Source organism: Seriola aureovittata, chromosome 7 (genome assembly GCF_021018895.1).
Source record: "Seriola aureovittata isolate HTS-2021-v1 ecotype China chromosome 7, ASM2101889v1, whole genome shotgun sequence".
In the NCBI taxonomy this organism is placed as follows: domain Eukaryota; kingdom Metazoa; phylum Chordata; class Actinopteri; order Carangiformes; family Carangidae; genus Seriola; species Seriola aureovittata.
This window is the reverse complement of record NC_079370.1, coordinates 216,283-238,311: the sequence shown is the minus strand read 5'-3', so window position 1 is coordinate 238,311 and position 22,029 is coordinate 216,283. Positions and strand designations below refer to the sequence as shown.

General features: G+C 40.4%; 2 protein-coding genes across 3 annotated transcripts in view; both read right to left on the bottom strand.

Annotated features, from left to right (window-relative positions):
• Positions 1–1,481: 1,481 nt before the first annotated feature.
• On the bottom strand, positions 1,482–5,758 carry LOC130172576 (S-adenosylmethionine-dependent nucleotide dehydratase RSAD2-like). The gene is made up of 6 exons (XM_056381386.1): positions 5,004–5,758; positions 3,897–4,058; positions 3,544–3,779; positions 3,297–3,446; positions 2,891–2,923; positions 1,482–2,635 (listed from the first exon to the last, which is right to left on the bottom strand). The coding sequence occupies exons 1-6, from the start codon at positions 5,308–5,310 to the stop codon at positions 2,471–2,473; spliced, it is 1,053 nt and encodes a 350-aa protein (XP_056237361.1). The 5' UTR covers positions 5,311–5,758; the 3' UTR covers positions 1,482–2,470.
• A 4,185-nt stretch (positions 5,759–9,943) lies between these two features.
• Positions 9,944–22,029, bottom strand: part of mtmr11 (myotubularin related protein 11) — a 32,091-nt gene continuing 20,005 nt past the window's right edge. For both annotated transcript variants that reach the window (XM_056381385.1, XM_056381384.1), the window contains exons 8-17: positions 21,942–22,029; positions 21,168–21,256; positions 20,344–20,471; positions 18,746–18,824; positions 18,254–18,324; positions 16,242–16,414; positions 15,826–15,996; positions 15,273–15,491; positions 14,315–14,632; positions 9,944–12,237 (exon numbers count right to left, since the gene is read on the bottom strand). In XM_056381385.1, coding sequence (XP_056237360.1) covers positions 11,788–12,237; positions 14,315–14,632; positions 15,273–15,491; positions 15,826–15,996; positions 16,242–16,414; positions 18,254–18,324; positions 18,746–18,824; positions 20,344–20,471; positions 21,168–21,256; positions 21,942–22,029 — 1,786 coding nt within the window. In that variant the 3' untranslated portion in view covers positions 9,944–11,787. The remainder of the gene's footprint in view (positions 12,238–14,314; positions 14,633–15,272; positions 15,492–15,825; positions 15,997–16,241; positions 16,415–18,253; positions 18,325–18,745; positions 18,825–20,343; positions 20,472–21,167; positions 21,257–21,941) is intronic.

Below are 22,029 nucleotides of genomic sequence, written 5' to 3'. Positions count from 1 at the left end.
ATGATGTACCAACAAATACCAACTGATGAGGATAATGAAAGTATTGTATAAAAATGTGCCTTGTGATGATGGGTGAACGAACTACGAAGTACACTATGAAAATCTGTGAAGAAGAGTAGTGTGTGGAAAATACCGATGTACCTAATTCACCTGTATGTATAGAGTAAGAATTCTCATTGTGTGATAAAATGCTTTTAATTGAGTTTTTATTTACTAGAAGTTCATAAAGTATAAACAGGAGGGAAATGTTGGAAAAATTGTGATACTTAATGATTAGATAAACATAACTATCCTAAAGAGAAACTGTATTGTCCTGAAGTGAACTTTTCATTATTTTGACATTGTGTTTGTTTTCAGGACAGGAGTTGTCAGAGAGGAGCGCAGTGACCTTCGCTGTTCTTCCTAGCTACTGCACCCACACATTAGCTATGATAAGGCATGAATCAAGTCTCTATTGTGTGTATCTCATATCAGCAAAGATGTGAGGTCACTCTCATATGTTCTGTGTATAAATCCTGTGTGAATTTTGTATTCTTTAAACATTTGCACTGCAAGCTCTTGTGTGTAACTTGTTCCCTTGCTGCAAGAATAAATATCCTACTCTTATCATTTTCAGACGGTGTTCCTGAGTTTATTTGATCATTTTCCTAACAACCTGGTCCTTCGAGCCGGATCTCAACAACCTCTCCTACCGTCCAGAGCAGGACCTGAACCGTGCACGGGGGAGTCCGGGACTCCTGAACTAAAGCCGTCCAGCCTAGAAATTTGCTGTTAAAAAGAGGCCAGGATCTACTGGACTGTGGGAAGGTGACGAGATCCACGAATAGAGAGAAACCAGGACGTATGAATCATAAGGTAGGAGAGTCAAGTTAAGGACTATAAAATAGGTAAAGTCAAGTAATGACTATAACATAGTTAAAATTGTGTTCTGAAAAGGGTCTGGGACCCTATTAGTCCATAGTCTGTGTGAGAAGACTACAGTAATAAATAACTCCGTGCACACGTTAAAATTGTGAGAGAAGGCCTAAAATAGTTCAGGGAAAACTTTTTTAATTATTATTAGTAAACTGGGTTTACTAATAATATTTAAAAAAAATTTTATATATATATATATATATATATTTAAAAAAAGTTGCAATGGGGAATTGATAGAATATTTTCTGAAAGTGTGGTAACAGAGAGGGGAAACCTCACGGTGATAACTGAAGCGGTGCTCATCAAACAGGACCAGCTGCTCCGGTGAACTCCAGACAAACTGGTTGGCCACAGATAAGAAAATGGGGAATTGCAGTGGTTGCTGCTTTAAAGAAAACAATGGTCCAATCACTGGAGATGTAAAATTAATGTTCACAAGGGACCAGGATCACATAAAATTCTTTTAAAAAATGGGAAAAGAAATGCGAGTTTTCAAGAAAACTAGTAACAAGTGACTGTCAAGAGTTAGTGAAGAGAATAGAAGAAAAGACAAAGGGGAAGCCTAAAAAGAGTAAAACTTTAATGGTATAAATGTAAATTTTGTCATTAAAGCAGAAAATAATGCTGAAATGTTTGGGCCTCTTGAATTTTAGACTTCGACTTTGGGGAAAATACTTGTCGCCACCTGGTGGTCACTGCAGGTAACATGGTACAAATGTCAATTGCTATTTCTCATTGAAGTACTCTTTAATAAAACTACAAAAAAAAACAAACTTTAGAACTGCTCCTTTTGACAGTTATCACAGTTTCTTCATTTAAACACAGTGTACTCATATATCATCATTTTTACTCCTGCTGCCACTCACTGAGTAGAAATGAGTTAGGAATTACACCGTGTGGGATCTTATTGTCTGAATTAGAGCTGTTGTTTTCAAAGTCTTTTATCAATCCAAGATACTGTAGCTTCCTGTCTGCTACCTTTACCAAGACACTAACCTATTGATTAGGAACATATAGGCTCTTTGATGCACACTGAAGCTAGTTTTTTTCTAAAGCACACACACACACATTGGAAAATTTATATATGTGATATATACAGTATATAGGAGCCACTGGCCCGTAAATCACCATGATGGAAGATTATGAGTTTATTGTTTTTGCGATAATTCAGAGTGTAAAATAAAAAAAAATAGATAAAATACTTTTAAACATTTTTTTAATCTAAAATATTTGTAATTAAATTCAGTTTTTATTTGTATAGCACCAAATCTTAATAAACATTATCTAAAGGCACTTTACTGGGTAAGATGAAGACCTTCCAATATTATAGAAAATGATATTTGGTCACAAGCTTCCATATTTGCTTTGCAAGGAAACAACAATGTTAATTAAATGGGAAGGTGTAAAAACTATTTTGTCTCTTATGGGTTTTTCTCAAGCGGTGTGGTAAGTTCTGAAAGTCACAGACATAAATAAAGATAAAAATATTCACCCTTACAAATTACCAGTGCAGTCGCTCAGCAAAGGTAAATCAAAATAGTTGAACAGCAGAATTTCACCAGTCCAGCTTCATGTCAGCTTTGCTCCACACATATTTCCCTCCTCTCTCCAGGAACATCTTTTCATCGAAGCCGCTAAAGCAAATGGCGTTTTTTACACCAACATCAAGGATGGACTTGGACGGGTCCTTCCTTCCCTCTCGACAGTCCAGGAAGCGCATCTGAAAAATGAGGAAAGGGTAGATCAGTTTGGGGGTTTCACATTTTAATAAGATCGACCAGGTGAGGTAAATTACCCATGTACTCTATTCACCTCCATTCAAACAGTCATCGCTTAATGATTTCTAACTGCCTCAAACTTGGAGGGAAGTGCTTTTACTTAAAATGATTTTTTAACAAAATAAAAACTAACTCTGGAAAAAGTTACACTAAGTAAGGTGAGATGCATGTGGCCTGGAACAAGTTTGAGTACTTACGTATTCATCCAGGATTAGGTAGGAGTTCCTCATCTGCCAAGACCAAGACCATAAATTAACACGTTGCTTTTCGAAGCCTGTTTTTTAATCCCAACAGTGTCACACTGTTAACTGTACATGTCACCAGCACTGCTGATGTTGCTCCACTGACAGCAAACCTTTATTTTGACATTTAACAGTTCACTGTGGTAGAAGATACTTTTTTACTGTCTGTGCACTTGATGTGTATTCAATCTATACAAACTAATTTTCAGTAATTAACAGAGATTTTGCTGAGATTGAACTCGCCTAATTCTGGCCACTACTTTATATCACGGGGTGTCAAAGGTTCAGATGTAAGAGGCTTACTCTGTCAGTTTAAACATATCTTCAGTCATACTTGTTGCCACTCTTTGGAGTCTCATACCTTCTCATTGGACTCAGGGACAAGGCAGGAGACGCTGCTGTGAGCGTCCAGAAACTCCTGAAACTGCTGGTCGCTGATGACGAACCTCTCTGCCTCTCTCAGGGCCACCTCTCCTGCATTCTCCCCATCAATCAGCAGACACTGGAACACCTGTGCACAGCGGACAATGAAGATGAGGATGAGGATGAGCGTATGTGCGATGACACAGACACACACTTAACGCGTGCTCTCCCCATCCTGTCGTCACCTTCCAGCGGACTGGGTTGAGCTCGACGATATGCTCCGTCATGTCCTCGTCAACGTTGAAGGTGTTGATGACCGAGTTGATCTTGAACGCCACTTTGTACTGCTGGCACCAGCTGCGAATCCTGTAGAGGTTGTCGAGGTGGCTCTTCCTCCCTGAGCCCTGAGTTCTGCCAATCAGCTGATTGGTTGCTTCATCAAAACTGTCACAGGAGATGGCCAAGATGTCCAGATGCTCACCTGGAGGGGACACGTCAATATTTTGCATAACATTTGCACTGCTCCCAAATAAAGGAAAAGGGAAAAGGAAAAATAATGTATGTAATAATGAATTTGTCTGAATCAGCTGACACTTACCATATGTCTGGAACCATTTTTCTTTGATCATACTTCCATTGCTGATGATGCTGACACTGGGGAGCTGCAGGTCCTGTTTACAGTACTGAACTAATCTCCCCAGGAAATCTCCCTTGTCGTGCAAGAAAGGCTCTCCTCCAGAGAAGTTGATCTTTTCCATACCTAATAAGCAAACAGATTATATTTTGACACCGTATAAAAGAGCATTTTTTGTATTATTTTTATTGACACATTTCCATATCAGCATATAAATCACACAACTACGCATTCCCACATATTCGCACTCACACATACACCCCAGGGAAGAGAGATATAAGTAAGATTTGAATGAAGAAGTTTTAGGTGTTATGTTTTAAGTGACTTCATTGTTAGTATTGTCCATGTGGAATAATTAAACACGGATTCATATCAAAGAATGAACTACACTGCAAAGTACTCACATGGCAGACCTTTCAACAAGTCCTGTGCACCTGTTCACCGTGCACCACCAGGAAATACTATTTAGTTAATAAGTGACCCCAATAATAAACGCTGTATGTTATCAATCCACTGGCAACTACAACTCAGCACAATCTTGGCCACCAAAACACAGAACAACCAAACTGAACAACATCAAACAATGAAACGGGAACATTAACACTCCCATAATTCCGTGCGCTTGGAAATGTCAGAGTGTCGCTGCAATATACATATATGGTCAGGTTGACTTTAAATGATTCAATCGCGGTTTCTTCCGGTCAATAATTGAAGCACGGTGAAGTTGGTGTCTTCCAGTCTTTGAGAATACATTTTTTGTTTGTTTGTTTGTTTGTTTGTTTTTGTTTTCTGCCAGCTGTGTTGTCCTTCAACAACACGGTTTGAATGTGAAGGGAGAGTTTAAGTGTCCACTGAGCAACCAAACTGAGCCAAGTCTCCATCAGGAGGAAGAGTCCTCTGGGAGACCCCAGAGAAAAAGGAGTCAAATGTTGACCAGTATGGATAAATAAGTGGACAGTCCCAAAGTAAATACAACAATATGCCATTATTTAATTTACATTCATCTCAAATTGGAGACACAGAGAGAGTCCTCAGACCTTAGGAAGAGAGTGTCTGATCTGGTAGATTTACCTGCTTCCTTCAGAAGTCTGAGGCCCCTCTTGGCTTCTTCTAGAGGCAGGACGAAGGATGTTTTTGCAGTGTGGAAACAAAATCCACATTTATAATTACACTTGCGCGTAAAATGATAGTTGACACTCGTCGGAGTCGTTGCATTTTGGACTTTCCTTTCCTCCAATGTCCTGTCTGTTCCCTTGAAGGCTCCTGGTGTCCAGCGCCAAACGAGTGAAAAGACGCTCGCTGTGATGTGGTGCAGGCTGCTGATGCAGAGCTGCAGCAGCAGCTTCGGAGACGCCATCAGAGAGAAAAACGACCACATCACATTTATTTGCTCTGAAGTTGATGTTGCGTATCAAATAGATATAGCTGCAGGGCCCGCCCTTAACACGGGGAGGGGAGTCGATCAGCTGAGCGGCCGAAATGTTTCTGTTTACAAACTTTGAAAACGAAACTCAGCCTGGTGTGTGTGTGTGTGTGTGTGTGTGTGTGTAGGTGGGTGGGGGGGTGAGTGGTTATATCTATTAGTAACATGAGATCAGATACAGTATTTGCTTATAGTCGTGAACGCTTTTGATAAACTTTAAAACTCGCCATCATTATAAAAGCTCATCATCTTCTCCATGAACGACTTTCAGTGTAATTTAATGGCAGTTTTCAGAGCTTTGCTGTGACATTTTGTTTTCGCTCTATTCCACCTGTTTCCTTAATAATAACAATATATTTAATTCTATTTCTTTCTGATTTAATTCCTTCACCCCCATTTGATCACACCTAATATCTCTCCCCCCCCGCAGCTTCTGCAGCTGATGATGTAAAGTGTCAGTGTCAGAGGTGACGCTGACTCATCAGTGCCTCTGCTGTTAAAAACGGCATGACGTCTCTTCTTCGTCAGTCTTTTTTTTTAGGGGAGCTGCGTTCATGAAAAGTACAGAGGAGAAGAAGTGACACAGCTTCAGTTAACACTTTAACACTTCAACACATTAAAGTATAGGATCCAAATACAAGAGGTGTATTATTATTATTATTATTATTATTATTCGGTTTCAGCTGGTACAAAAACGATCATTTTGAGCAACCTTTTTTCTAAGACGTCACCGGGTCCGGTGTTTGAGGCATTTTGAGGCCGTGTCAGTCCGCTGCTCCACTTTGAGCTCATTGGTTGCTGAGGTCCCGTCAGGCCTGTGTGAGTCTCTCTCTCATTGATGCAAATGAAACTCCTCAGCTGCGCCTCTCCGCGTTCACTCTCTGCTGCTGCTTCTGCTGCTGCTGTGGAGGAGGAAGAGGAAGAGGAGGAGGAAGAGGAGGAGGAGGAGGAAACCGGAGAAACCGTCGAAAGCGATTCAAACGCACAGACAGCGGCACGAAATGGAAGTAGCGCTTTGTTTACCTCCCTTCACATGCCTGCGGATGAAGGGTGATGATGATGATGCTGATGGCGCATCCTTTTCATTTGCATATGTAAAAAACGTGTGAGGGGTGGTGCAGATTTTTTTTTTTCTTTTTTTTTGGGGGGGGGGGTTGTTTTGTCCTGGATTTAAAGACAACACAGATCCAGTGGTGTCGTGTTTGCTGAACTATGATGCACGCCAGAAAGCAGGTCGATGAAATCTGGATTTTACCATGAGAGGAACAGGCATGGATCTGCTGTGGAGGATCCTCGCAGCTCTCAGCTTCGACTGCTTTAAAGATTCATCGTCGTCAAGGTGAGTGGTGATTGTTCAACCTTTTTTTTACCCGGATTAAACCGAAAAATTCAACATAATCCTGGCTGTGATATTTCTCTGTCATATTTTAAAATTCACCACCCTGGTAATCCTGTATTGTGTAAATGGCAACGCTCAATAACTGAATTACATGTTTGTTTTTCTCTTGTTGATTTTAAATGATCAGGGTGTCAGTGAGACAGTCAATCAACCGATGAGCAATGTTTTTTTTTAAAATACTAAGTGGAAATATTGCCCTTCACTTTCACAGTTGTTATGACAACAGGTTTTCTGAGTCATTTGGCCTCACTGATACCAGTTCATGTTACACAATTAAGACTCAGTGGATCTGAAATCCCATAAATCCGTGTATAATCTGCCCCCTCTCTCAGGTGTGTCCAGTGGGAATCCAGGAACATTAACACAAACGATTTTCTTGCTCGTTAAAATGCCCCCAGAAGAAGCCTGTTACCTTCTAATGGCATTTACATGTTGTGCATTCACATCATGTCCAATGAGTTGAGCCAGTGTGAGGTTCAGCAGAGCTCCAGCACCTGAGACCAAATGTGGCACAGAACATACAGAAAGACAGATTCATGTCAGCAAACACACTCCTCCAGTTTACTGAGAAATCACTCCGACAGCTCCACCCTAACCGTGATCATTCCAGATCCTGTTTTACCTGTTATTTTTTTCCCCTCATGTTTTAAGCGTGCACAGGAAAAACCTGACCTCAGCTTGTTCCCATTTGTCTAACACACAAACTGCTGCATCAACTAACAATTAGATTAATCTAGGGATTATTTTCTCCATTAATTGCTTGATTTGAAAATTGAAAATTGTGGAAAATGCCCATCATAATGTCCCACAGGCCAAGCAGATTTATTCAGATTGCTTGTTTTTTTTTTTCTGCCAACAGTCCACAATCCAGATGTTCAGCTAATATCATATATGACAAATAAAAGCAGCAAATTCTCATATTTGAAAAGCTGGAACTAGAGAATATTTGCTCCAATTAACAGTTAAAACAGTTACTGCCTAATCAAAGTACGGTAAGTGCCGGTTTACTTTTAGTCAACCAACTGTTAAAGATCGACATATTGTTTGAGACAGTTTGGTTTGTTTTCTGTCAATTTCTGGTAAATCCAGTGTGGAATAAACTCATGTTACAAAATATAGTTCTGAAACAATTAGTCATTTCAGTTTGTTATTTAACTAATTTTTGTAGACTAATAATGAGAAACAGCTGATGCCAGCCTCCTAAAAGTGAGAATTAGTTTTATGTCACTGTAACTTGAAAATCTTTTGGTTTTCATTGTTTTTTCAGACAAAATAAGACATTTAAAGACACCTTTAGCTCTTGAACACTGTGATGGGGTTTTCTATATTTTCTGATACTTTATAGACTAAACAATGAATCAAAAAAGATTAGTCTAAATTATTATTAGTTCCATTCCTAATATAAAACAGACAATTGAGGGGGATTACTGGGTTGTTAGTACCCACATTACCACTATTGTCCTATGCAAACTGGATATTTGAACCTGATACTGAGCAATATTTGTGAGTTTTTAAACTCTGATAACAATATAGGCCTATTGGCCAATTTGTTTACATAAACACATAGTATGAACATTTTTGATAAGTTATTTTTTTTAAAAGGAATAGCTTGATATTTTGGGAAGGAGGTCCTCTTATCGCTTGCTGAGAGTATTAGAGGAGAAGACGCCACTCTTGTGTCTGTATTCTAGCTATTCCTTTTAACAACTTTGACCTACATATACTGAGAGGGATATTTTACATTTATAAAAATCAACTTGCAACAGTGCTATATGAGCTGCACTGATATATCTGTGATAAGCTAATATTAGCCAATATATTTCTACCTTTATGCCCCAGTGCACACGTCATATCCTAACTGGTTTCACCTTCAGAACCTGATGAAGGTCTCTGAGATTAAAAATGTTAAATGTATTGGGAGCTATCAGTTGGCCTATAGTGTGTTTGGGCTAAAATATTATTTGTTTTGTTTTGTTGATTTATCGTTGTCTAGTGTTTTAGAAAAGCCCAGCATTATTTCTGACTGACTAACAATCCAAAAATCAGCAAATATTTGCCAGAAGAATAACTCATCAAGATTCATTGCTTGTAGTTTATTTTTCTGTTGATCAACCGTGTGATTAATCGACGGATCATTTCAGCTCTACAGGGTGTGCACCCTCACATCCTAACTGTTCCTTCCCCCCCTCAGGTCTCCCACCAAGCTGAGCTCCAGTCAGGCCGGCAGCCTGGAGAGCAGCTCCCTGACCGGCTCCCTGTCGCTGGGCCCCGACCTGCCTCACTGCCAGTGTTGCATCTCCTACGAGGCCCGCTTGAAGCGCCTCTCCTGCGGCCACCTGTATTGTGACCCCTGCTGCGACCAGATCGTCAACCTGGCCTTCGAGGACATCGAGGGCCTGTCTGACTACCCCTGCCCCATGTGCAAGTCCATCCGCCAGCTGGGAGGCCTGGGCCCGTCCTCCTCTGGGTACTTCTGCGGGCCCTACAGCATCCTGCAGGAGCACGGGAGTCGGTGGGGATAAACTCTCCCGATGTTGAACTTTTGACTTCTTCTCCTATGACCTGGTTGGTTTTTAATGCACTGCCACTGCCATCATAGCTATGTGGTGACTTTGGACTACATCAAATGGTCATCTTACTTTAGTCTTGCTCTGTCGTCTGTGATCATCAGGTGAAACTTGAGAATGCATGACACTAACATCCGTAGGTTTAAAGTGCCAAAATGCATAGACTGTTGGAAACTTGAACGTCATCATAACAAATGTGGAAGAGGTGTCTCTTATATTTAGGTCCATTTTATCCCAAAGCTTAGTGAAACAATGTAATGATTTTTAGTAGCATGCAGGTTTTCTACCAACTCCTGTATAAAAACCACTGAGCTTCATCCTGTTGAATCTATTGTTGGGAATGGAACGACCAAACCAGAGCTTTACATGAATTAACTGTGCAGTAGATATTTTGTATATTTAACATTTACTGTCCGGCCAGTTCTTACTTTGTACATTTCCTCTTAAAGTATTGAGCATTTTGCACATGATTGTCGAATAGATTTATTCTGACTGTACATATCATGCTGGACGGTTGGATTTAAAATTTTAATTGTATTGTACAATGCCATGCTACTTTTTAAGTGTTCCAGATCATATTGTAAATATTTATTTTGTTAAAAAATAAAGTCTGTGAGCTGTGTACGAGAATGGATTCTTTTATTTTTGTGGAACAGATTCAAATTATGAACAGAGTTGAGAGTTCATGAACTGATAACACTTTTCAAAACATGCTGATACAAAAAATATGTACATCTGGCAAATTTAAGTGTAGTTCGTACCAAAAACATTAAATTATACAAGGACACAGACCGACAGGTGTAAGGAGAAGATCAAATTAGATTTACCATGCAAGAGGACGATGATGATCGTTCTTTTTTTTTCCATGGAAGACAAGCAAATGCATTGGCATCACACCTGGAAAGCTCTGAAATTGTAGCTGATATCAATATCGATGTGATGAATATTTGCAGCAATTTAATTATTCATAGTGCTATCAAGTGAGGTACCTTTTGACATCACAGAAGGTCGACATCAGTCACATGACTACTGTTATCCTGCCTTAAACTATTTAGAAAAACATGCTTTTTAAAAAAAAAAAAACATAACGGTGCAAATTCATTGGTCCGTAGGAATGACGCCAGTGCATCTACTTGACACCCACATCATGTGAACGACAACCTGTTTGGATTTAAAGGCGCAGGACTGGACACTTCCCTCTGTGATTTAAATACAGTCAGACACTTCCAAGTCCTTGACCTAAATGCTGGCTGCATACTAATACACCACCAGGCAGGACAAAAAAAAACAGGAGGAAATAGACTTCCCTTTGCTTCCAACACTGGCACCTTCTCAAGGTACAGCAATCAAAACAAGACAGAAAAATGTTTTTGTTTTTCAATTCCACCAAAAAATGATGGGAGAAATTCTCAAAATAATACTAAATCTGGTCAGAAATCACATGTAGCAACATGTATGACATGAAACAACTGACCCATAATGGTCAAAAATATTCAAAAGACTAAAGTTTAGATAGGATTATATAACTAAAGCCCTGCAATGAGCTCAGTCATGCAGGAACTGAATTATATTGCAATAATATTCAGTGACTGCGGTCACATCCAGACACATAAAGGCTAACATAATACTGAACTGAATATAGGCCTCTCGCTGCTCCCAAGCACGCATGCAAGTGGAGAGATATGAGAGCAGTACCAAAATAGCTCTCATGCCCTAAATTCCACATTAAAGTCACTGGCCACAGCGTCTGCAGTTCAAAAATGATCTTTTTTTAAAACAATATTCTACTTTTCTATACGCTGAGAGAGGAAATGAATATATCAAAGATTTTAAAGAGCTGACAAAGGACACATAGCCTGATGGTCACACAGGTCACAGGTTAACTCCAGTGAAAAGCTAATGTTTCCATTCACTGCATTGTGTCCTGTCAAACTGGCCTCAAAAACCACCTTATGACACCATCTATGTTCCGACCAGTGGCTGTAACTCCTTCATGATAAGAAGCTTAAAATGGAAACTACAAGCTGTCTTTCTTTCTGTCTTGAAGGGTGGTATGACGTTTACAAAGTGTGTCCTGACAGTTTCTACTGCATTTCAAGATGTGCTTATGAAGCTTTTTTGTTATACATTATAAAGCATCTTCAGCCCTTTTTTTTTTTCTTTTTGCTTCACTGCAATTAGATATATTTCATTAGAGGAATATTGAATACCAGGATTTGTTTTAACAAATATACAAAACCGTTGTCACATTTTTAAATACAGTACAGAGAATAAGTAACAGAGTAAAGAACTCTTACACTGAATATTTCATACTACTGCAGTTCACTGTGCTCCACCCAAATGTTTCACATACCTGGGTCTCCTCAGTACATCATAGCAGGGGGGTTTGGTCAGTTTCATACTGCACGGGCAGGTGGTGGAATGGTCTGTATCATATATATGAACAGTGAAGATAAAGGCCAGACATCAGGAAGCTATCGATCCGTTGCTCTTGGACAGCTTGGCGTTGTTGGGTGCTGGGTAGTAGCGCTGGTCAGGGCGGGCCTCTGTTGATGAAGAATGCCCAAACAGGAAGGTGTGCTTGCTGCTGCCACTACTGTCTTTGTGGCTGGACCTGAACGGTGGGGCTGAGGCTGGTGGAGAGCCCCTGGAGGTCTGGTGGTTGATGGAGGTAGGAAGGGGTGCCGCTCTGGGCACACCTGTGCCCTGAGGCCTCGACGATGGAAAGAGGAAGGTGCCGTTGTTGGTGTTTTGGTTCAGATTGGTGTCGGTCCGCCGGGGCTCAGCTGTCTTGGCGGACGGGTTTGGATCTGTGCTGCTGGACACTTGGTCTAGTTTGTCTTTGAGCTGCTGCACCTCCCTGGCTAGTCGCTCCACAGGGTGGGGGTGGTTGGCTGAGATGGGGTGGGAGAACGCCTGAAGATGGAAGGCCACATGGTTAATGCCTTACAGTCAACCTCATGGCTCACACCAGAGGGCTCTTAAGAATGATCCCTTAAATCCTCATTAAAAAGTCCGGTGATGTTAAGTATTTCTTGTTATTGTTGACGAATCTCATGAAAAGACAAAAAGCAGTAGTGAACCGATCCTAGTAACAAAGATCTGTGTATCCAAAGCCTGATATTATTCCTCTGTGCCAAACACCTCCACTGCTCCCAAACTACTAAAAACACATGAATGAGCCGCACTGTTACACTGAGTGACATGTTTCTTCTTTATCATGAACACACACACTGTGGTTTATGTGTATACACTGGAAATACACCGCAACACATCCCACAAACAGTCCCACACAAACAGACTCTTTACTTCTGTGTCAGTAACATTTGCTGAACTTTAGCTATTACGGCACAAAATGCAACTATATACAGTATTTTGAGATTTAGTTATGTTATCTATAATCGTTTCTGGGTCTTTATATTGTTCGTTACCTTTTTTTGTCAAGACTTTGATACAACTTTGAAACAGGAGTTTTAGCTCCGCTTCTCCAGCTAATGACACTGAGGCTAACTGGTGTTTGTCCTTTTTAACTGAACTGTGAAGACATTCCCAACATAAATGTTCAGTGATTTGTGAATGAAGAGATATCTTGTGTCAATGCTGCTGAGAAAAAAAGAAAGGAAGGGTTTTTCCTAATCTCTCCACAATGTAAACCTGAGATGGTATTTTAGCTGTTTGATAGGTTTCCCTTGTTCCTCTACAGCTTCCTTAGAATAGATGACTGTACCCACCCACACAACCCTCGACTATTCTTAACATCTCCATGGGGACACTGATAGACGCACTGTTGTACAGACATCACAAAGGCTGTACCACGTCCATATTGGGAATTGTCGATCAACAGTTCCCACTAATCTGCGCATCAGAAAGACAACGTCATCCACTGAATGAGCAGTCATGATGTGAGAGGATGCAGCACAGAGGACATGATGAGGCTGTGAGCAGCGGATATTTAAGCCTTCAGGAAGTGTTATGGGTCAAATGTGATAAAACATTTGTGTAGAATGGAGCCCACTTCATAAAATGAATGACACATCCGCACTCAAACATACAGAATTTAATTAGCCACTGAATAGTGCTGCCTGTCTGATGCCTCTGTATCCTGTTGAGTGTTTTAGTATAAATAGGGTTTTTTATGTATGTATGTACTCTCTGTAAATCACATACTATTTGTGTTTTTTTGTTTTTTTACCTAAAATCTAAAATAATTTCACATTTCACTGGCTCTAAGCTTCAAGTGGTATCATTATTTATTTATCTATATTTGTATCAGGGTGATGACATAATTTATAGGCTAAAATCTGCTTATATTAACAGCAACAGTAAATATCAAATACCTCAATATGCACTTCCTAATTTTGTTATAGGCTAAATCTTAACATTTGCTCCAAACCTTCTCTGGATGTTTTGAAATTCTAAATCTCTGAATCTTTGGGGAGCTATTAGGGACACACAGTATAACACATTTCTCTCAATATTGAAAATACAGTTGTGGAGTTTCAGTATGGCTCTCTGTTGTTTGTTCTTTGTTTGTTTGTTCTGTGGCATCTATTTGTGGCCCCTCATCACATGTAAGGGCCTTACAGTGGAGAGTTGAACCAGTATTTTTTCCATCTCAAAGTGTTTGATTCAAATTTTGAAGACGTGGAAAAAAGTTAAGTCAGATGAAAATTTTTGTGAAATATACTGATAGTATATATTATATTCATGTATGTATATGTATATTCATTTTTTAATCTTCAGATTTATCCTGGGACATGTTGAGGAGGTCCCAACCCACAGGTTGGAAACAGCAGCTTGAAGCAGAAAAATGCATCTTGAAATCCTTATGGACCACTAATATAAAAATATTATTGACCTTAATGTGACCCTGATCCTTTTATTTATTTTTTTAATATGAATCAATTCTCTGTTGAGGACCTAGAAAACTACCCTGATTCACCATCACCCTTAATTAAGTATTCCCAACAGTCTAAAGACACTTCTCATATACCTGTGCATGGAGAGCCCCCCGGAGGTAGCACTCCCTCCACAGGCCCATGCAGGGCCCCATAAGGAGGGGCAGTAAGGGCTCGTAGGGGTCAAGTGGTCCTTGAGGTCCAGAGGTGGAAGTGAGGCCCTGAGGTAACTCCGTCAGGGCCCAAGCTTTCAGCAGCCTCTCCAGGCCAGGCACGTTCTCAGAGGACGGCGCCCTCCGGTGGCTCTTCTTGTAAACGCCTGAACTGCTGCTGCGCCAGGGAAGCAGGTTGGCAGGACAGGAGAAGGTGCCTCGGGAGAGGAGGAAGACTGAGCCGGGGATGGCGTCAGTCAGCTGGTGGGCAGATGAGACAGTGGGGAGGGATGGTGAAAGGGGAAAAGATGAAAGTTTTAATTCAAGTCACTTGCACAAGTAACCTAACAACTGAATTAAAAAACATGACAAAAACGTGCCAAGAAGTGTGAAGAGTGTGTAATGTAGGTTCTGCATTTCTCTAACCAGAGAAGAGCCATTGATTATTGAGGTCAGCTGATGCAAAGTCTGACAGGCATTGCAGTCAACCTGATTGCAAGGAGTCGATCTGAATTAGATGCATGTATTCTGACTACCACAAGAGGGTGCAGCGGTCTCTTGAAAATGCTCAGGGCATTGAAAGATGATAGTTCACAAAGTAGATGAGTCAATTTTCCGGTAACAACATCTGTAACAATTCCTGTAGTGCTCTGATATGGATAACCTAATACAATTATTTGACTATATTTTCATATTTAACCATCAGTGAAAGCTGCCTGTGTAATATAATGTGCTGCTTCATAAAATTCATAAGAATAGACTGATCTATTTTGAGTCAATCATGAAACTTAACATCCCAACATGAGATGCTTTCTGCTGTCAGCTACTGTTAAACTGAGAGCTCCCCACTGTGGCCACTAGAGGGTGTGCTGCATCATGTAAAGGATTTGGCAGTTCCTACCCTGTGTGTGTCTGGGTTGGTGTTAAGGTTTCCATTGAGCAGCGGTTGGAGCGGAGGGGTCGGGGGGATGGGTTGGGTGAAACGGTCTTGTCTGTGTTTGCTGTACTGCAGGGCCCAGTCCCACACCGGGGGCAGAGGGGGGTCAGAGGGATCTGAGGAAGAATCTGGATGAAGCACATCTCTCCAGCCATTGACAGGTGTGTAGGACTGCCCGAGGTTCTGGGTACAGTAGAACATTTTGTTATTTATCTATTTTTGAATCAGTTTTCTGTTGCATGCCAACTTTTTCTTTTCTATGGAAGTTTGTAAAAAAGTTTTTGTGTCATTTACTCTGTACTACCTGCTGTAATCATTTGGGGATTTGTCTAGGAGAGCAACTTCCTGATGAAGATACTGATATAGTTATCAATAATGATGATAATGATGTAGTGTAATAAAATGTCATTGTCAGTGAGTTGAAGACAGTATTACTAATATAAATGACACAATAAAGTTCTATGATTATTATTCTAATCAATATATTTCACAAGCCTTTTTAGTCCCTTTCAGGTACCTGGGAGCGTTTGCATCTCTCTCGCTGGCAGTTGGCCAGGAAGCTGGAGAAGAGTGGCAGGTGGATGCTGTCGTGCAGGGCCAGCAGGAAATCCTCTGTCAGCTGGAAGCGAGAGGGATACTGGGACCACAGCTGCCAGACACAGTCTAAGAAGATCAGGAAGACTGGAGCCTGAGAAAAAGGAAAGAAAAGAGAAGACAGACAGGAGGGGAAAGAAAGGAGTGACCAACAGAAAGAGGAGTGGAAGAAGGATGATAATGGTAATAGGTAGGCGGAGGAATAAAAAGAAAATGGGAGAAATTTATGTTGAGGGGTATACTGTCTAAAATGTCCGTCTTAAACTTTGTCATATGTTAATCTTAGCTTGGTGTCACTGGCAATCCAACAACAGACTGTCATCAAGCATGACCTCTCACCTCCTCTTTGTCGTTGTCACGGTGGTAGTTGATTCGGCTGTAGAAACGGTGGCCGGCCATCACCCACTCCTTCTGCACCAGGCTCTGGAAGCCATGCTGTGTCCGACAGTGGGGGTCACACATCACCTGCACCAGGCTGGACACCACGCAGCTCATGTCCCGGTCCTCCGCTTCTGTAACATCAAAACAGGGAGAGTCAAACTTCTATGCCATAATCTGACACTTGTTTCACACCAACCTGCTAGAGATGTGGCTGTGTCTGTTGTTTACAGTGTCTGATATCTCTGGTTTGACTATTTACCACCAACTTCAGGTTTATTTAGATGTGTGTCTTTGTGAAATGTAAAATATGCAATGCTGACAATACGCAGCCAAAGTGCATTTATTGTCACATAATTCTATACATTTTGTTGATGTGAAGTTGTATGTGTTACATGCAGGACACTATTGTTGTCACATTATTATGAATGCATTTCTAAATGTTTGTGATAATCATGTTAACATTTTGCAGGGTGTGTTGAATTCCTTGTGAAAACACTCATCATCACTGTATCTTGTAAACTGTGGAAAGTAACTTTGATATCATTTGCAGACGTACTTTAATTGTGCATTTAATTCAAATGGTTTTCAATTTGAGAGCAATTTATAGACACATAATCTGTTAATTTACAATCATTTATACTATTTGCTCTTATTCCTCTTAATGCTTTTTATTTTCTCTTTGACAAAAGAGATGCAGACACAGTAAGACAAAACAATGGCAATAAGCCAAACTTAGAAGTAAAAATGATGTGGGACACAAAGACACAGAGAGATGTCTTGGGCCTCTGTAGTGAGTCATTTCTGCAGTGGGACATTTACTGCTGATCCAGCCAGTGGCAGGTCTGCTGCAACAAAGGGACTTAGAGCCAGACTGATGTATGCACCTCTCAGCCAAGTAGACGAGTAAGGATCCACCTCGTGTTAGTCACGTAGTGCGCCATGATCGAGAAAGTCAAATACCAGCTGCAACTAGTAAACATCCTCAGCTGAAAACAGCCATTGTTTGGGTAATGCAGTGTTTGATCTGTCCCTCTGGGTGTTCATGAATGTAAAATAAACAGCCAGACTAGATGATTAAAAGTCAACAGCCTAGAAACAGCAACAGTATTTAAAAACTACTGCAACATTTTATCATATATTGTCTTTCTTTTGTCCTTCACTGTCAGACACATCTATCAGTGCAGACAAGTTCACTGTTCCTGTTTATCAGTAGCCTCAGAGCCAACATGTCAGGAATGAGAACAAAAATAACACAAACTCATTAGTTGGCAGCAATGCCTGGAGGGGAAAGTTGAAGGCATTGTGGACAGGAGGCCCAGCCAGACACTGAGGTCACCCCCACTGCACGTTTGGGTTCACCTGGTCTGTTCAGCTGCATTTCCAGCCACCTGATCCATCTTACTATCAGGTGGTGATCAGTTGACACCTCTGCTCCACACAAACAACAGTCAGCATCTTCCTCTTTGCAACACAAAGCTGCATAAAGGTGACCTTCTCATTCTAATGGAGATGCTCCAACACAGCGCCACTAATCTCGGGGGTCTGTGAATATCCCAACATGCACTCAGCACCTTTCATACTGGGCAACTCCAGAATAACAAAATCAAAGATTTTGGTCCCACAGCCGGTGCTGTGAAGAGATGAGGTGGGCTCTACAGTAGCTATGTTCCTTCCACACCAGAGGTGACATTTTATTTAATGTGATAACAGTTTTCATTACAGTCAAAATTCTTATATGACGTTTACCTAATTTCTCATAGCTCAGCAGTTTTGCTGATGTAACCGTGTCTTTAAAAGCCTGTTGTATGGAGGCCTTTTGACATTGTGCATGTAGGCTCAGTGGAGCATGCTTGTTCTTAGTATATAGCTACTTCAGGGCAAGCCCTAATGTGGGATTAATGAGAGGGAGGCACCATGAATAATGAATGGATTGAATAATATGAGCTGGGGTCTGGGGTCACGTGACTCACCTTGAAGTGCCACAGTCAGGTGACCACCACGAAGCAAGCAGGCTACCTCTGATGCTTTCCTCAAACAGGACCTGGAGACAGAGATGTAGGTTGATTATATGTTATGGAGTCACCTGAATCTGACAACAATATATGTTACAAACAAAGATACTGAGTTACTAAAAATAAGGAGCTACCTGCTATAACTACTAAGAGACACAATACCGCAAATACTGATGTTACAATTTTGGATGGCAATCAGTTTGGGAAGCTTTCTCAGTTGCTTGTAGTTCTTAAGTTTTTTTAGTTCTTAAAAATTGCAAGTTTTTGTGGTTTGTGATTTATCTATACATTTTCAATGATTTTAGGGCCCAGGATCACAGTTCTTCATCAGTCAGTTCAAAATTAGACATGGAAACATTATAATCAACAATGAAAAGCTATGGGTAGGAAGAACCTGATTATTTCTTGGTGTGCATATGGTTTGTCAGACTGGCCAATCACAGCAATTACCTTGTGTAGTCTAGCCAGTGGGTGCTTTCCAGGGTAGATAACCATTTGTCATCAGGCACTGACACAGATGTGGAGATATCTACAAGCCAAAACAGGAATAAGGCAGATCATATTCAGACATTATTACCACAAGCGCATGAAAGCCTTCAAAGGTTTCAGAGGAAAGGAATCTCTGCACATCAGATTACAGATGATTGGTTCATGACAACAGACACAACAATGGGATGAGATCTGGGGCACAAACTTATAAATAAAGCTTTTAATGAGGTGCAGCAACAGACATGCAGACAAATAGCAGGTCTACTCTTTCCATACTCTAATGAAGATGTGCTGTTTAGTAAAACATTGGTTAGTGTTTATTGGACATTGTCAAACACTTTATTTACAAGCATTTGCTCCAGAAAAATCAGTCAATGAAACCATGTGACTCCGTTTTGAATTCATATTCAAGTAAGTACATTTAAATACTTAATACTGCAGTCTCCTTGCTAGTGAAAGAGCAGTGTTCAATTATTTACAATCACAAGATTAGAGAACCACTTTAGGCCTAAAAAAGCTACCTCCTCACAGTAAATCATCAATATGTATCTGGAATGGCAGCCTAAGTGTAAAATCTGTATAATCCCTAGGGGATTTGTTATTAACACAATCTGCAAAGTCTCTTTTCATTTTCTCTCTAGTTGCTGTGAAGACTCAAAACCCACTGCCACTAAGTTGACCAACTACGTCTGAGTGGCTGTTTTTCCAGGACAATCCTCTGAGCTGTGAAGCTCTCACCCACAAAAGACAAAACACTGACAAATGTGTGAACCGTGATAACCAGTGACCTTTACACATTGTTCATGTGCAAGAGAGAGAGAGTAAGAGTCTCTGTGTGTGTGTCTGTGTCTGTGTGTGTTGGGTCAGCATTTCAGTTCCAGGGTCAGTAGTTATAGACGACCATGAGTTTTGTCATCACTGTTCTTACTCAGCTGTGGAATGTGCTGTGTGTGCCGTCATGGCAAAAACAACAATAAAGTCCGTCTCACAAAACCTGTTTTGCTACCATTATACATGTGCGTTGATTCGAAACAACAGTTAGAAACTAATTATTATAATAATAATAATAAATATCACAATTGTAATTATACATTTTCAAATGTGATAAAGACATTTTGAAGAGAAGATTATTGCACCAATGACCCTTCAGACAATATGTCTAACATGATATAGGTTTATATAACCAGTGGACTCCCAAAGCAGTGACAGATGTAGATAGGGATGCAGTTCATTAGCATTTTACTGAACGCAAATCCAGTAATTAATCCACGTATTGAATTTGAATCCTTTCGAATCCCTTGAATCTTGTTAGGATTCACCCTGTACCTACAACCTAAGAATGTGATGAGCACTGAGTTAACTTTAATAAGCTACAGCTTTTTGATTTTCAGAACTAAATCTGAGTATTTTGCAAACTTGGAACTGTTAGTCAGAACACCTAGATGTGGATTCTGCATTTGTCCCAATCCTCTACATGCTCCAGTTTTTGTGCTGTGTGTACATACACCTTTGGTCAGGTGTTGTCTGTGGATGTGTGTGAGTTCATGTCTTATCCTCACCTCCCAGACAGAGGGCGCGCAGGCGGCTGTGTGCCAGCTGGATGTCAGCAGGTGAGGGCAGCTCCTCGCCCAGCTCCACCACAACACACAGAGAGGACTGGCAACCAAACAGGACCATCTCCAGGTTTCTACAGAGCAGCACATCCTGCTGTCAACACACTGCTACATCTGGAACAAGCCTGGATAACTTTTTAATCAAGCTGCCTTGTACGTTTCTCTGAGGCTTTTTAGTCATATGTTTGTGAGCAGAGGATAACATCTTAAAGACATGAAAGTTTGAAGTTAAATGCCTTTAAAATCAGAGTGGATTTCCTTCATTCAACACATAAAAAGTAAAAAGTCATTAGTGCAATTTGAGTCTGCTCTTCTAACTGCAGCTTCAAGCGTCTGTAAACGCTTTTTATATTCAGTCTGGGACCAACATTCGTGAACATTTTGGTTTCCTGTCAAACACATCATCACATAGTATCTCGATAATATGCTTAAAATAAAGTAGAACATGAAAAAGGTCAAACGCAGGTGATGTCAGATAGATGCTCAGATAGACCACTCCCTCAATGTTCTTTGACATTTCATTTGAAGAGATGTGATGGTCCTCCACATCTTGATGTAGACTGAGCTGATAGCTTTATGTTTACCTGAAAAAAGTTTCCTACAGTAGCTTTAAGGCCTGACAACCAACCTTCTGTTGGTTTACTGTAACCATACTTGGCCCTCTGATAGTCACAGTCGGCAGCGAAGAAGTATGGCTGGTCAAATGTTAATGCTTACACTGACAGGCACACAAGCATTAAAATCCATTTAAAAACATCAAACACGCCCACCTGATGTCATCTTTCTCATGATAAATGTTGTTTTGGAAGCTGGCCATTCGCAGTAAATCACTGCCTCGGGGGTGTCGCCAACACCAGCGCTGCAACACAAAACACAATTTCAGCCTCTTTATCAACACCTTCCATATAGTTAAAATTCCCTGAAGGCACTCACTACATCTGTGTTTGTCTTATAATTTGTGTCACAGGAATGTTAATAAGAAGGGAAAACATGATGAAAGATAATTGCACTTGAAAGATTGTGCAATGAAGGACAAGTGTTTATTTGAGGAACATGTTTCTTTATTTTTCTCTAGTCCCAACATTTAGTTTTGAATGTAAACTCCTCCTTTCTATAGCATGAACACAAAGAGTGAAATTTCAGCATGTGTTTTTGAGATTTTAGGCACAAACTCAGTTTATTCTTTAGCAACGTTGTCTGTCGTGACCTAGATAATATGTTTGATCTCCAAAAAATCCTCCTGAATGCTCCCTAATGTACCTTTAATAAGTTTTCTGATCAGCCCTGCTTTTATAGCAAATGACTACATGTTTGGTTTTAAAATAACAAATACAGGAATTACAGATACTGTCTTAAATCCAGAGCCATTGATATGAATGATATGGAAAATGTAGAAAACCTGATTCAAAAATGCCTTGTTAGAATTAAGGTTGTACGAGTATAACTAATATGTTAACACATGAATTTGGATAAATAATTTTAAATAAATGGTGGTAGATGAAGTGGCAGGTTAAATCTAATTTCTCAGTACTAACTGCACTCACAGGGATGCGTCCTTCATTGAAGTGGGCGAAGCTTTTCTTCAGCTCAGTGTCTAAAACCTTCTGTGGAACCACGATGAATCTAGGCAGA